Source organism: Lontra canadensis, unplaced genomic scaffold (assembly GCF_010015895.1).
Source record: "Lontra canadensis isolate GAN:19392208 unplaced genomic scaffold, GSC_riverotter_1.0 scaffold3, whole genome shotgun sequence".
In the NCBI taxonomy this organism is placed as follows: domain Eukaryota; kingdom Metazoa; phylum Chordata; class Mammalia; order Carnivora; family Mustelidae; genus Lontra; species Lontra canadensis.
In genome coordinates, this window is record NW_022630997.1 from 21,604,043 (window position 1) to 21,620,868 (window position 16,826).

Consider the following 16,826-nt stretch of genomic DNA (forward strand, 5'->3'; position numbering starts at 1 on the left):
AGATGAGGGTAAGGAGAAAAAATGTGATAGAGCTCTCACACTGAACAAGAAGTAATTTTTCTCCCCCCAGGGACATCTAGGTGGCTCAGTCAGTGAAATGTCCGACTCTTAATTTCATGTCAGGTCTTGATCTCAGGGTCATGGGTTTGGGCCCTGCACTGGGCTCCATGCTGGGCACAAAGCCTACTTAAAAAAAAATTTTTTTTCCAAAAATCAGCCTAAATCTACCTCTGTCACAGGCATGCATTGGGGTTGTTTCAAGTTGCCTCAACTCCAAGATGCTCACCTTCCTCCACAGATCACTACCAGCTGCAAATGAGGCATTTCAAGGGGCTCTTTCAAAAAGCCTAGAGTCCTCTTCCTTCTTGTTCTAACTCAGACAAAATATGGAGGAATAAGTCCATACCTCCGGCTCTTGCACAACCTTCCTTCCTCTGTCAGCGCCAAGGAGGCAAGCATCCATTTCTAGTTAATTACACCTACTCAGAATGAAAGTACCACTCAAGTGTGCAACCCTGTCAACTTAAAACAGCTGCTACTGGGCACCACCCTTAGCTGATCTGTTTTGATTAGAGTAGACCCCATACCTCTCTCCTCCCTGGAAACTTTTACCAGGTAGTACTAGATCTTCAATGACTCAGTGCCTCAGACAAGAAACATCTGTGCTTCAAATTTCAGAATAAGTAGGAGTTAACCTGGGACCTAGGCACGAGAAAGGGTCTTGCCACAATGGTGTTTATAGCAGATTCTGTGAACTGCTGGTCTTCCTTGCTAATAAAACTCTGACTTGGGGTGTGGGGAGAGGAACGTGTGACAGTGTACCCAGCTCCAGAGTGTAGCTCACGCTGGGTCTAAGGGTCTAAGCCAGTCCTAAAATCCCGCACGCTGCTTTCGCAGCCAGTCCCAGCTAATGAGATGTCAGGCAAAGACTGCTAAGGAGTTTCTGGGGTAACTGATGCTTTCTTGTAAAATGCAACAGATGTATCTGGCTCTACACTTCTTCTGACCTTGAACATGAGTGATCTCTGAAGCCACATCTTGTGTCTGTGAAGAAAGGAGGCCTAATGACAGAACTGAAGAAGGAACAGCTGAGACCGAGTCAAGCTGCTGACCTCACACCAGCAGCCTCGGACTGCCAGGCTTGCTCAGTATCAGGTGAGAAAAGTAAGGCCGTGCTGGCTTCAGCCGGTATATGCCCAGTTATCAAGAAATGCCCATGCACGCACTCTGGGATGAGTGTGCCCTCTGGGATCCTCTAACGTCTTTGCTAGGTCTCCGTTCGGGTAGCAGGACTTGATGAGCAGACTCCCATCCTCTGTGCCATCAGAGGCACAGAGAAATACCAGACGGTTGCCGTTTCTCATCACTTACCTCCTCCCAAGGCTGAGAACAGAACTTTTCCATAGTGTCCGTCATCTTTTCCTGTGAGGGGGTTTCCTCTGATGTAAAGTTTAAAAATTCCATGACATAGTAATAAGCCGAAAATGCCTGCAAGAAAAAATGCAGTTTTGCACTGTGTCCAACACAGAGGGACACTGATTCACACTCCAGAAGGGTGAACCCCTGGCGAAGGTGCCTGGAAACCTCTGTTGAGTACATTAATGAATCAAGTAATATTCCAGACCCAAAAGTTGTTTCGTTCCTAGAAGAGGTGTTACTTTGGGACTTTGTTGTCGCTTCACTGAGCCACCTGGTAACTAACTGTCTCTATAACTTTAATGGAAGAGTCAGGAAGAAAGAAAAATGAGGGGAGAAAAAAAAGAAAGGTTAAAAAAAAATCCCATCTTTTAAAAACTGTATTATATAGGAACTTTTAACAAATAAAAACTGGGAACGTCTATACAAAGATACTAAGAGTTGTCTCTGAATGGCAATTGTAAGGTGTTTTTTCCTTTTTATTTCTGCTTTTTTGGCCTATTTCTAAAATGTCCATGTACTTCTTTCTTTAAATAGTCAACCTTTATTTAACATATATTTATGGAAGTCTATCATGGACTAAGCATAATTGAAAGGTTTTTTAAAATCATGATCATACGTGAGAACTACGGAAAAGAGTACAAATGAGTAGAAAGGAAAATACTCAATTAAAATTCACAGGATAGGTGCTAGGAAGCGTTTTCTACAATACTGAATTCCATGTCTTCCCTTTCCACTCCTTTTCCTCACCCTTCAGTAGAATTTTTGTCCCCCTCCTCCACTAACCTACCCACTCCAATGGCCACTTAAAAACAAAGTAGATCGGGGTGCCTGGGTGGCTCAGTGGGTTAAGTCTCTCCCTTCGGCTCAGGTCATGATCTCAGGGTCCTGGGATTGAGCCCCACATGGGGCTCTCTGCTGGGCAGGGAGCCTGCTTCCCCCTCTCTCTGTGCCTGCCTCTCTGTCTACTTGTGCTCTCTCTGTTAAATAAATAAATAAATCTTAAAAAAAAAAAAGATTTAAAAAAAAGTGGATCACATTACTCCTCGACTTAAAGCCTTCAATGACTCCTAAATATACGTAGAATAAAGTCCAAACTCTACCAGTTCTCTCAAAGCCAGGCAAGCTCCAACCCTTCCCACTTTGCCAATACCACCTCCTACCACTGCCACCTGCACACGCGACCCCCCAGGCCTTCCAGTCACTGCCGAGCTTTGCCTCCCTGCGGTGGCACACCTGCTCTTCCCGCTGTAGGGATTCCCTTCACCTTGACTCATGTTTCCTAATCATCCCCCTGGACTAGGACAGTGTCTTATTCCCTTTCACGGGACTCTGCTGCTTTCTTCCCTGTGGTTGCCACAGTCTAATTTGCTTTTGTTTGTGTTTCTGGTCTTCCATCTGCTTGCCCTCTAGAAGGCCAGTGCCACGATAGCAGCTGGATCTGCTTGCACCGGCATGGCACCTGGCACACCGGGGGGGGGGGGGGGAGCGCTAAAGATGTGTAAGTGGCAGGAAACCGCTCTCGAATTCCTAGAGCACGGCCTTGAAGGTAAGAGACGCTGAGTGGATCTCTGTTGACTGAGAAACTGGATAAAACCAGAGACTGGATAGCTCCAGTATACATAGCCAATGCCCAGAAAAGTTTCCCCCTATTAATTAAAACTACTCGAGTATTTTTCTCTAGTGAACTGACTGTGGGGCAGAAAGGAGAGGAGGACTTTTTAGGGTGTACTTTTAAATGTTTTATTTTTGTTGTGTAAGAGCATTTAACATGAGATCTACCCTCTTAAATTTTTAAATGTGCAATACAGTATTGTTAACTATATATAAGGACAAGATTGTATGGCCAATCTCTAGAACTAAATCATCTAGAGTAACTGAAACTTTATACCTGTTAATGAGCAATTCCCCACTCCTCCTGTCCTTAGCCACCATTCTATTCACTGAACACATGGAGTGTCTTTGCATTTGTCTTTAACTTCTTTCATCGGTGTTTTGTAGTTTTCAGTGTACAAGTCTTTCTCCTCCGTAGTTAAGGTTATTACTAAATATTTTATTCCTTTTGAGGTTTTTGCAAATGAGATTGTTTTCCTTTCAGATAGTTCCTTGTTACTGTATAGAAAAGCAACTGGTTTTTGGATGTTGATTTTGTACCCTGCAACTTTACTGAATTCATTTATTCTAATGGGTTTCTTATTTTTCTTTTTTTAATTGAAGTATAGTTGACACACTATTTTACATCAGTTATAGGTATACAACAGTGATTCAGTGTGTCTGTATATTATGTTAGGCCCGCCACAAGTGTAGCTCCCATCCGTCACCGTACAACACTAACACAATACTATTGACTAGATTCCCTATGCTGTACTTTTGTCCCTGTGACTTACTCATTCCATAACTAGAAGCCTGTATCTCCCATCCTCCTTCAGCCATTTTGCCCATCCCCCGCCCTCCCTCCCCTCTCACAAACACCAGTTTGTTTTCTGTATTGATGAGCCAAACAGGTTTCTTTTGCTGTGTGTGTAGACTTTAGGGTTTTCTTTATGTACAATCTTGTCATCTGTAAACAGAGACAATTTTTACTTCTTTCTTTCCGATGTGGATTCCTTTTATTTCTTCTTGCCTAACGGTTCTGGTGAGTTCTTCCAGTACTGTGCTGAATAGAAATGGTGAGATTGGGCACCCATACCTGGCTCTTGATCTCAGAGGAAAAGCTTACAGTTCTTACCACTGAGGATGATGTTGGCTGTGTGGGATTATACCCGGCTTTTATTGTACTGATGCAATTTCTTTCTGTTTCTACTTTGTCGAAACTTTTTATCATAAATGAGTGTTCGACTTTATCAGATGTTTTTTCTGCATCTATGGAGGTGTGTAGTTTTCATCCTTCATTCTGTTAATGTGCTGTATCACACTAATTGATTTTTATGTATGGAGCCATCATGGCATCTCAGGGATAAATCCCACTTAGTCATGGTATATTATTCTTTTAATGGACTATTGAATTCAGCTTGCCAGTGTTTTGTTGAAGATTTTGGTTATTCCAAAGTGTGTTCTTTCATTTCCACATACTTGTGAATTTTCTGGTTTCCTTCTGCTATTGACTTCTGGGTTCATTCAACTGTGTAGAAATGATACCTGGTATAATTTCTGTCTTCTTACATTTGTGAGACTTGTTTTATGACCTAAGATGTGACCTGTCTTAGAGAATATTCCATGTGCACTTCAGAAGTTTATATATTCTGCTGTTCTTGGGTGGAATGTTCTGTATGTGTCTGTTAGGTCTATTTGGTTTATAGTGTGGTTCGAATCTGTGATTGTTCTATCCTGTATTGACAGTGAGGCACTGAAATCTCCTACCATTATGGCATTGCTGTCTCTTCCTCCCAGCAGTTCTGTCAATGTTTGCTTCAAAGATTCAGGTGCTCTGATTTGGGCATATATACTTATAATTAATGTATCTTCTGGATGAATTATCCCTTTATCATTCTATAATGTCCTTCTTAGCCTCATGTGACATTTCATAACTTACAGCATATTTCGTCTGATATAAATGTGACCACCCTTGTTTCTTTTGGTTGGAACATGCATGGAATATCTTCCATCACTTCACTTTTGGCCCATGTGAGTTCCTTAAATCTAAAGTAAGTTTCTTATGTGACATATAGTTGGATCTTTAAACTTTTTGTATAGTTCAATTTTTTTTATAACAAGCATGTCTTAAATTTTATAATAAATATTTCCTTAAATTTCATTTAGGGACATTTCAAAAGACTTTTTGATATTACTCCTTGAGCTCATTCTACCAGCAAAGGGCTTAATGACTTAAGAATCTAGAAATTCACTTGCTTTTGCTAAGGTGTGACATGTGTTTTTTAAAGAAGTAAAAATTATTTTAAAAAACTTTAACAAACAGGGGCACCTGGGTGACTTAGTTAAACATATGCCTTCAGCTCAGGTCATGATCTCAGGGTCCTGGGATGGAGCCCCACATCGGGTTCTCCACTTAGTGGCATATCTGCTTCTCCCTCTCCCTCTGTGATCGCTCTTAAATAAATAAAATCTTTAACAAAAAATTAAGAGAAAATTTGTGTAGGCAGATACAGCAAAATACTGGACTGTCAGTGGGATACATAGCTTGTCAGCACGAATTCCTGGTCTATGCCACTGCCTGCCCCAAAACACTGCATGCCGTGGACTCTTGAAAATTCTTCCCTGACCTACAGATGTTTCCCTTTAACATCTCTGAATCCTGCTCTTCTTTATTTTTCAACATATAAAAATTGCCCTCTTCTTTTCCTTCAAAATACATGTGTTAAAAATTCTTATTCAAAGGTAACACATGTTTATTGTATAGAATTTAATTAGTACAAGTTAAAAATAAAAGTTACTCCTTCATCTAAACATCCCCTAGAGAAAAATACTTTTAATAATTTACTGCTTAATCCCTGCATCTATATATATGTAAAACATTAACATATATATATATATATATTTACCTAAATATCATATTACACACATTGTTTTATAATCCTGCTTGGTTTCACTTGATAATAATACAATATGGGCAAGTTTCCCTGCAGATTTTAGTTTACCCATTTAAATGACTATAAAATATTATTTATGGATATATCATGATTTATGTAATCTCCTATACATGAATATTTAGGCTTTCTAATATTTCACTATTATAAATAATGCTACAATGTATTTGCATCTTTGTACCTTTCTTGAGATATTTTCCTTGAGGTAAAATGTTTGGTCAGAAGGCAAATATATTTTGCGAGTAGAAATATGCACTAAAAGACATGAACAAGAGTGTTCATAAAACAGTACATAATATCCTCAAACTGGAAACAACTAAAATGTCCATTAACTATAGAATGGATAGATAAATTTTAGTGTGTCCATGCAAAGGAATACTCCATTGCAATGAAGGAAAGGGCTACTGTTAAACACGACAACATACGTAAACCTTAGATAATACTGAGTGACAGAAATCAGACAAAAAAAGAATACATATTTTGAATCCCAAAACTAGCAACATGAATCTATCATGATAGAAGTCGGAGTAGTAGTTATCTTTGGAGGGGGTTTATCAACTGGGAGAGTGGATAAGGGAACAAATATCCTGTATCTTCACCCAGTTGATGGACTCCCAGGTGTTTTCCTTATAAACTATCAAGCTGTGGCCTTAAAATGTGCACACTTTACTACAAGTGTATTAGACCTAAATTTTTAAAATATCTATACATATCTCATGAGATCTTTTTTTTTTTTTAAGATATACTTGTTTATTTTAGAGAGACAGAAAAAGAGTGAGGGGAGAGCAGAGGGAGAGAATCCTCAAGCAGACTCCCCGCTGGGTGTGGAGCCTGACGTGGGGCTCGATCTTGTGAACCATGAGGTCATTACCTGAGCTGAAACTAATCAGACCTACTGAGCCACCCAGGTGCCCCCTTATAAGATCTTCTTTCAAAAAGGTTGGATCGCTTTATAACTGTAGGAGGTAATTTTTCCCTGAAGCTTAAAATATGTTTTATTTCCTGTGAGTCCCACAAATGTTCCTTTATATGCCCCTTAAACAGTGTTATTCATTTATTCTAAAACCCAAAATCATTTCTTTCTAAACCCCTGAACCACATCTTCATTTTCAGTCTTCCTAAAATCACCACCATTTTCCTGTACTGTAGAAATCTCTGGGTTTACAGATCATAAACCTCAAACAAAGGCATCTAATGATCACAAAGGTGATCGGTAAGCTTAGGGGGAAAACCTTCTAAAATACCAGAGGCAAGTCTCCTGGCTGCCTACATGGAAAAACCCATTGAACTACTTTCAGGTCTCTGAACACACTTCATGCTTTCTCACCTTCAGGCTTCTGTGCATGCTGGACATCTCACTAGAATACTCCAAATACTGACCTTCTTTTACTGAGAATATACAATATTCCAGGCATTCTAGCAATAATATATCTAGCAGGCCTAAAAATGAAAAGATGAAATGTACACCACCTGTGCCTTCCAGGCCCTCGAGATGTAGCTGGGGAGACAGATATATCAACCTATAAAGACAATACCCATTCTTGCCAGCCAAATTTTGTGCAACTTTTTTTTTTTTTAGATTTTTATTTATTTATTTGACAGAGATCACAAGTAGGCAGGAAGGCAGAGAGTTGGGGGGAGGGGGAAACAGGCTCCCTGCTGAGCAGAGAACCCGATGTGGGGCTCGATCCCAGGACCCTGGGATCATGACCTGAGCTGAAGGCAGAGGCTTTAACCCACTGAGCCACCCAGGCACCCAATTTTGTGCAACTTTTAACCTACGCAGAATGCAATACATGCATTCCTGTTCAATTTAACTGAGCTGTTTTCAGTGTGACATCTATTCTCTCTCAAATTTTTTCTTATTTTTGTGGTATCAATTACCCACTCTCCTCCCTGCGACCCCAGCTTTAGAGCATATCCAAGGGAGCTGTTTACTTTGACATGGCTTCTAAAACTATGCTCATTAAAATCACCAGTAACCTCCTAATTGGCAAAATCAACAGCCATTGTTTTTTCATTCCCCCTCTTCTTTCTTTTGGCTGCACATCATGCATGCATTCATTCAACAACTATTGTCTGAACAACAACTATGTTCCAAACAGTGACGGAAGCAGATGAAAATCCCTCCCCTCTAGTGGAAGATAGTGCAACTCAAACAAGTAACAGAGGGTATGATGGTCGGGTAAATAAGTCCTATAAAAATAAAGCCTTTTGTTACATAATCTACATACATAAGCCTTTATTCAGACTAGAGAAGCCCACAGAGTAAGCATAGTTCATTAATTTCTTCCAATCCAGATACACTTTATTTCAGGGGCCATTTTTTTCATAAGAACTGTTGCTTAGTAATACAACTGACACTCCTATTTTTATCACGTTTCCAGGGAAACAAATCCGGAAAAATAACCCAAAGCCAAGTTTGTAAGGGAAGAAAGGGGGTTTGTCAAATCATTTTTCCAAAGATCCAATCCAAAACATATTGCTAGCACTTTGGAATAAAGATTAAATGAAGCACCCATAGTCACAGAAGGGACACGTATTATATTATAGTATAGTATAGTATAGTATAGTATAGTATAGTATAGTATTATAGTCTAGTGACAAGTTTTGCCCCAAACTGACCACCTGACAGACATCAGTGGGCTCACAAAACTCTTCAAATTTTAACAGCTAGCTCTTGTGAGTGGGAAAGAGCCACCTCTAGCATATCACTGCCAATAGCAGAAAGCTAACATACCCTAGCACCAGGTGGGTCCTTAGTAAGGTGAGTTCTTTCTCCTAACAGTCCTTTCTCTAGGCTGTTATACCTGCAGAAGTTCCCACCACCCAGTCCTGTGTCTGGAAGCATAACTATTTGCAACACAAAAATGCAGTTGCATTCCAATTATTTCCAGGACCAGTTAGCCTAGGTGTTCTCAAGCCACAGCATTTTTAGGGAGGGACTATTTGCCACAGTTGCATTCAGCACTGGTGATTTAATTCTTAAACTCTGTAAATAGAGTATAAAAAGCTGTCATTTGTCTTAGTTTGGCTACATTGGTTGCTAGGCAGAATCCAATTTGTGGGCAAATTAGAAACACCCAAAAGGAACAGGGAACATCTGCAGGGAATTATTTATGAGGTAATTTAGGAAATTTTTAAAAGCTCACATCATATCACTTATATAAACAAGAAAGAATATAAAACAAATTCAAGAGCGAACTGGAATTAAAGAACATTAAAAACTTGTTTGTTTCCATGGGTATACATATACTTGCATGTGTATGTGTGTGTGTGTTTAGCTCTGAGCTTCCTAGTAGCCAAGGGGAAAAAATAAGACATAATCAAATATAGTTTTCATTACGTGTAGCATACCCAGTCCCAGGGCAAAGCAGAGATATTCTGAAATTGATTCTCAAGGATATTTTATAAAGGAGATTTTATTAGACAATGTCTTCAACCATATTTCTTAAAATAGCAATTTCTTATAGCAACTGTAACCTAGAGGCATAATATTAAAAAGCCAACTCAGTCATAGCAATTCTGTGATGGACTAAGGCAGTAGAGGTCTTTGATAGATGCTCAACTTGATAGAAAGAAAGAATTCAGAGTGGCTGGAAAAGGGGAGACATACATCTTTCAGGTCTTCTTCCATAAATATTAATTATCTAAGCTGGAAACTGGAAGATGAGGAGCTGAACTTTTGAGGCTCTATGTTCTCTAACGATGGCCTAGAGTGTTACTATTCTCAGTTGCTGCTTAAATATGGGCCCACAGGTTATAGACACCAATCAAGTAAAGGTTTATATAGTAAGATTAATCCCTAATTTGGAAATTAAAAATCTGATCACAGATTTTCTGTCCTCATTCTATAAATGAGGAAATAGGCTCAAAAAATCTTTAGACTTTATGGAGAAATTACAGAGGGAAAAAACAAGTTTTGTAACAGAAACTGACAAAGCAGGAATAGGTACAGGTATCATGTTAACCCTAAGGGCTATATTCAGAGGGAAAAGATCCTATTCAGGGGAAAGCAATGAGCTAATCCAAGAAGATTGTCAAGCTGAGGTTCAGAAGGCTGTGAGGAGACCAATTTCAGTGAGGGACTAAGAGACCAAACAAAGGCATCCCAGGGGAGCTCAAGCCTCCTTCACCCCTTCCAACTCCACCTCTCCCTACCTAAGTTGGAGGAATCACTTTCAAAGGCAAGAAATTCCACTACTGCCATCCTCAACAGAAAGGGTTTGCTCAAGCTTGAAGACAGGAATTGGGCTATGTTTCCCAGGAGGTGAAATGTTAAAAAGTCAATACACAACAGTATTTTTCCTTTCCTTCAGAGGTACTTCCTTTCAGGGACTGGAATGAAAAGGACCCTTGGCTGTCCCAGCACCCCTAGCTACCTTCCTCCCTTTCATGGCCCCCTCTTCTATCATCCAACAGATTCAAGGCAAGGGCCCAAAAAAGTCTAATATGGGCAACCAGTGCCAGCTTAGGTAAAGGGCATCCAGGTGAGGTTCTAGTTGGTTCTGAACTTAGGTTTAGAGCTAAATAGTCACCAAGTATTACTCTGCCAGGCATTGTCCTGGCATGTTATTTCCCTCAGGAGCCTCGAGGCGAGGAGTAACTGTGGTCTGGGCCATGGTAAAGGTAAGCCTGGATCAACGGTGCCGCCCATTGTTGTTTTCCCAGAGATGATAGGAATTAAGAGCTCATATAGTTCTCAAGTGGCAAAGCCAGATTTTAAACCAGGTACAATTACTATAAGGCCTGTGCTCTATTCAGGGATCTCTTTCTGTGACAATGGGCTGAGCCAGGAGACTTGGGAGAAACCTCTCTTTCTGGGGTCCCATAGGAAAGTTGAACCTCCCTTCTCACATGCTGTTTTCTGAAAAAGGGAGAAAGAGTGTGAAGGCAGACAAAAGCCTTTGTTTCTATGTATGATATCTTAAGTAATTAAAAAGATAATGCATATATGTTATTTAGTCTGTAACTAGCTCTTGATTGGTGGTAGAGAATTTTGCAATATTCTGCTAAACTATGATTACAATAATGCTTTGTCTCCAGGGCCAAAATATGAAATTTGAATTATTATATAAAGGGGTACCTTGTCTACCTCTGCTCAAATATTTTATCTTGTTCTAGAGTAATTAAGAAGGAAGTGGAGCTGGGATTCAAAGAGCCCCCCAGCTGTTCAAAATGTAATGCAAATGATGCTATCCTCAATATTTCCTTGGGATTTCTTGAGTTTTTAACTTCAGTTTATAGAGGAAAGCCTTTAGCTGAGACCTCTAACTGCCGCCTTTCCTCCTTCTGACATTAAGAAGCCAGATCACTGACATTAAGCAGCAGATCCCAGTGGGTGTGCCAACCCAACAGCCTGCTCCTTCTTCTAGCTTACAGATTCCTGATTTCACCCATGTAGAAAAAAGCACTATGTATAGGAAAGACTCCCCAGTTCCAAGGATGAACCATCATTAGTCTAAACCAAACACAGTAATCCATTCCCTTTTATCACAGATTGGTTTAGAAGTGTGTATTTCACCAAATTCTGGCCAATGACATCTGAAAAAGACATTTGTTGGTACTTCTGCAAAACTGGACAGAAATGTAATCAACAGAAACTTCCTTCTTTCTTTTTTTGCATGTGAAACAGTAGCTGCCATCTTAGCACCACAAATAAAGACCAAGAACATAATGGAAAAGCTGATCCCAAATCCTGACATTGTTAAACCAAAGAACTAACCTGAATTATCTACCTAAAGACTTGTTATCATATGGGAAAAAAATAAATCCTACTATTTAAACCCTTCATAGGCACCTACTCCACAACTTGCAACCCAAATCGTCCTAACCAATATACCTTATTATTTTACAAACTTACCCCAAAATCCCCGTGAAGTGACGGCAAGAAGATCCCATTGAAGGAACAGTGGGAGTAAGGGCAGTAACTGGTGTTGAAGAGCTGAAGGATGCTTTGCTGGCATTGTTGATAATTTCCAGTGCCCTGGATTTGAAATTGATCGAATGGAAGAGTCCTCTCATATCTCTTGGTGCAGGGACTACTGTAGAGGTCACTTACGTTCATTACTGTCTCGTATCCAGGGTGAAAGCATGGGTCCCTGAGGGTTCCGTTTGTACCCTGAATGGAAAAATCACTTGAAGACATCATGTGCAAACATGCTGGGTGCAAAAAACACTACTCTGACTTCCTTAATGTGTAGGAATTTTATAATATCTTAGCATTGGCATCAATATGCCCCTGCCATGCCTTTTTCACCCTTGGGAACAGTCAGATTTGTATACTAGGTACCAGAAATGGTATCAGATGTGAATGAACTTTTGCTATTCATAGAAAGCTAATAGAGCTCAAGCTGGCAGAAATGCCATTAGTTTGAAATGTCCCCTAGTGCTTAGTTAGTACAAATGAAATACATAGGTCAGAAGCAGATTCACAAGAAAAACTCTCAAGACTCTCACAAGTCTGAGCCTTGGATAGTTCTCCAGGAGAAGTCTGCCCATGCCCCCCACACCAACCTCCAAGCAAAAAATCAGAAGCAACATGCCTTGAAATTACCTTAGATCATTTAAGCCAGGAGTATCAAAATGACTTTTAACCTACAATGATATGTTCAAAGGAATAAAGGGGGCTTGGCTTGTGTGAAGAAAGGGGTCTCCTTGGTGGAACCTTGGGGCTCAGTAGGCATCTCTCAGCATCCCCTACTCCAGTGGGAGTTACCTATTGACAGTGCTTCTGAGAACCAGAGCAGGAGCTTTGGAGAACAGAGAACTGGTTATCCTTTCAGTGGAGACAGGGAACAGCTGGGTGTGACAGGCTTGCTCTGTGTGTGTTTGTCAGGGTGTTCCTGGTACTCACATGATTTTGAGTATGTTTAACTTTCCTTGTCTTCAGAAGACAAAAAGCGTCTGGGGACAAGACGCGAAGTGTTGATGGATAAACTCTCGTGTTTTCTCTAAATGAAACTTAGAGGTTGTTTCTAACAACCCAGTTTTCTAAAAGTTTTCTAAAAAGTGCTAAGAGCTGTACCCCTGGGGCTAATAATATATTATATGTTAATAAAAAAGATATATTTAAACAAAAAAAAAGCTAAGAGCTTGTAAATTACACATCCCTCTCAACAATACTTGAGCATGTAATTTTCACTGTCAAGGCCACAGGGCTGAGAAATTATTTGCAAGAAAGGATTTGAGTCGTGTCCTTGGAGAAAGTGCAGTAAACAAACACAGGAGGTGATGTCTGGATGGGACGATTCACAGGGGTCGACCAGATGTAGTTAGATATCCTGCTTGAGAAGGTTTGGAAAGTACAGTAACCAAGTTCAGACCAATTACTGAAGTAGATAGAAACAACAACAGGATGTGGGGGCTGGTGGCCCCAGATGTGGGGAGGGTGGGTCTGGATTCAGTTATACTTGCCTGAATGTCCTTGGCCAGTTTCTGCCTGAGTGCTTGATCCTTCCCATAGCACAAGAAGCTGTGCGTGTACACACTGTAGTCCCTGCCATAGAGGCGGAAGTGCAGAGCATTGCTTGGAGACTCGATCTTCTTGTCTTGCGGCACAAAAGTGATTTGTGTAGAGGCTCCCCCAAGGTCTAAAGCCCCGTAGGTTTCAAGAGCACTGTCTTCATTTGGCCTCAGGTTGAGCCAACTCAGTTTCTGAAAGAGAGTACAGTCAACAGTGGTAGCAGTCTCTGAACACCTGTTTCACACTATATCTTAGACTCGGGGACTTCCTGGGGTGAGGGAAAGGGGGCATAAGGTGACACAAAGCTCACTGGACGCTCCTCAGTCTGCATCACATCAACAAGGAACATCAGCATAGCAGGAAAAGAGGGGCTTCAAAGATAGAGCTCAGACTGCAGCAACACAGAAGTGGCATAGCCAGTGTTTACAATCAAGGAGTCTGAACTGAAAAGACTCAAGTTCAAATCTCCACTTATTTGCTCATTAGCCATGTGACCCTGAGCAGATAACTACCTTCTCTAGGGCTCAATCTGAGACTTGAAAATGAAAGAATTCCTCATGTAGTTGTTCTGAAGGTGAAATCAGACAGTACATGAAAAGTGCTTATGGGGCGCCTGGGTGGCTCAGTGGGTTAAACCTCTGCTTTCAGCTCAGGTCATGATCTCAGGGTCCTGGGATCAAGCCCCACATCGGGCTCTCTGCTCAGCAGGGCACCTGTTTCTCCCACCCCTCTGCCTACCTCTCTGCCCACTTATAATCTCTGTCTGTCAAATAAATAAATAAAATCTTAAAAAAAAAAAGTGCTTAGCACAATACGAGACACATAGCACTAGGCAAATATTAGCTATTCTTATTTTTAATGATAGATATTTAATTTCCTCTCTGCCTCCCTAAAGTGAAGATATGATTTCCTTATTCTCCAAAAGAAAAAGTTCTTGTAATAAAATTCTTGCAAATGTGGGGATAAATTAACGTGTCCATTCACCAGCATTCATTCTGGCTACAGATCCCTATACTGCCTACGACCGCAATGGCATTGACACCCCCCCCCACCTCGGGGAGCCACCTCCCTGGGTGCGAGATGATCACCTGAGTGAATTTGCCCAGCAGGTAGTTGATGGTAATCCAGCCATAGGCACCTTCCTCCTGGCCGGTGATGATTCTGGCACCCTGGAAGTCGAAGTGGTAGTTGCTGAGGCTCCTCGCCACCGCAGCCAGGACCTTGTCTGCCAACTGCTCATTCTCTATCCTGCGCAAAGGAAGAGCTGTGTTTACCGGTTCTGCTTGAATAACTACAAGTACTCCTTTTAGTTACAGCTTCCAGCAGTTCTCCTAGGAAGCGAATCCTAACTCCCTGGAATAAACGAAGGGATGGAGATCCCCACACACGGCTGTCTGAGGAGCCCTCCTTTTGGGTGAGGCAGAACTAGTATCTTGGCCCTCCTCTCCAAATCCAGATCCTTCCGGTCCCTACATAGACTGCTCTTCCTAAAAATACCATTTTTTTTTGTTGCTCCTAAATATTATCAAAGTAATTTTCATTTTTGTGGTGGTGGTGGCTGGATGTTGTTTAATCACTATACCTGGAGATGACAAATGCTACATTAGCCATCACTGGTGGCTTCCAGCTGGTTCCGGAGTCAGATACCTGGTAGCAGATACCCAACCTCCACTGGGGGGCCAGACTGGGAAAAAAATCTCCCAGTGGTGTCCTAGTGAAAATGGGATGCAATTACTCCCAACATTGAGAGGCTCTGGGCCAGAGGATGCCGCCTTCCAACCAGCACTGAACCCTCTCAACACTCATCTGAATAGCTTCACACCCTACGCCTGGCTTCCTTGTCCCCAGTTTTCCTCCCCTTCTCCCACTCCCAATCCACCTCTCTCCCAGTGTGACCAACAGCTTCCCATTATCTCTCAGACGAACACCAAATTCCCAGCCTGGCCCACAAGCCACTCTGTGAGCTGGACCCTGCCTCTTTGGAATTCCACTCAGAACCCTGGCTTTACAACTTACCAGGCATGTGACTGACCTGGGGGTGACTTACTCAACATTTGTAAGTCACAGCTTCCTTATCTATTATTATTAATAATAGTTAATAATGCCTCTTCATAGAGTTGTGATGACTAAGCACAGGTCTAACAACATAGCAAAAGCTCAACAAATACAAGCTGCTTCATCATTTTTTATTATTATTTTTTACTATATGTAGCCTATGTTCTATCTATGCAGAACTATTTATAGTCCTCTGAATAAGCCCTGGTCTCTCACTCATCCCTGCCTTTGCACGTCTACTAGAATACAAGCTTCAGGAAGACAGGGACTTTGTTCTCTTCACTCCTGTATCCCCAGCACTTGGAACAGTGTCTGCCACAAAGCAGATGTGGAAGAAACATAGGTAATGGAATGTGTGACATCTTCTCCGCCTCTAATATGCCCTTTGCCCGCCCTCCAACTCATCCTTTGTGATTCAGCTCATGTGTACTCTTCTCCCATTCTGAGCAGGGCCAAGTATGCTCCCATAGTATCTCTGAGCACTCCTCTGTTAAAGAACTGATGACCTGTATCGAAACTCTCATCTCCCATAAGGGTACTAAGCAGTGACCAAAGAAGATGTGCTACTTGTGATTATTTGGGTCTTGGGACATCCGTGGCTCTCCTCTGGTCTTTCTCCTCCCAGATACTGGATGGCTCACTTGGTAGCCTCAAATCCCAGAGAACACAGGCTCAACATTTCTCTTTGTGCCCCAGCCCCCTTGAATTCTCTGCAGGGAGATGGGCAGGAGGACTTTTTCTTTCACACACTTGAACTCCCACCATTACACATACTAAGAATTTGGGAGTTGTACCCACTTACTGAGATTTTCTTCCTGCAGTGTGGACATGTAGGATATTTAGAAGGTGGGGTGTTAGGGAAGTGTGGTGCTATCCTGTAACTTCAGAGGCTCTCACACTACCAGCCTAACCCCCGACACTGTGTCCCCACATGCTACAATACCTGAGCAACCGCATGCCTGCTGTTGCTCCCAAATAAACAGGGGTCTCTTGGTGCCGGGACTTTGGAACCACTTGAGTGGCTCTTACCATGCATGCCATCAGATAAATGTCTATTTCACTTAATTTTTTGGCATATCTTGAGATTCCAGGACCTAAGGAAAGATGTAGAAGCAAATGACAATCTTTTTTAAAAGTACAGGACACACCTGGGCAATATTAGAGCAAAACAGTGGCATTTTATGAGAAAACCAAAGAAGACAATTTCTTGATGTAATGTAGGTTAGGTTGCTATACTTTGAGGGTAACTCTCTGAACCTGGCCTTGGTAGGATCTATTTTCAGACCTCAGGCTGGGTCTGTCCACTGTTCAGTAATTTTGCCGCTGGATGGCGCAATTTTCACATT

General features: G+C 41.4%; 1 protein-coding gene across 2 annotated transcripts in view; it reads right to left on the reverse strand.

The window, feature by feature from the left end:
* The window catches only part of ENTPD1 (ectonucleoside triphosphate diphosphohydrolase 1), a 96,805-nt gene that overhangs the window by 12,438 nt on the left and 67,541 nt on the right, over positions 1–16,826 (reverse strand). For both annotated transcript variants that reach the window (XM_032883703.1, XM_032883693.1), the window contains exons 4-8: positions 16,424–16,574; positions 14,514–14,673; positions 13,377–13,616; positions 11,824–12,081; positions 1,372–1,488 (exon numbers count right to left, since the gene is read on the reverse strand). In XM_032883703.1, coding sequence (XP_032739594.1) covers positions 1,372–1,488; positions 11,824–12,081; positions 13,377–13,616; positions 14,514–14,673; positions 16,424–16,574 — 926 coding nt within the window. The remainder of the gene's footprint in view (positions 1–1,371; positions 1,489–11,823; positions 12,082–13,376; positions 13,617–14,513; positions 14,674–16,423; positions 16,575–16,826) is intronic.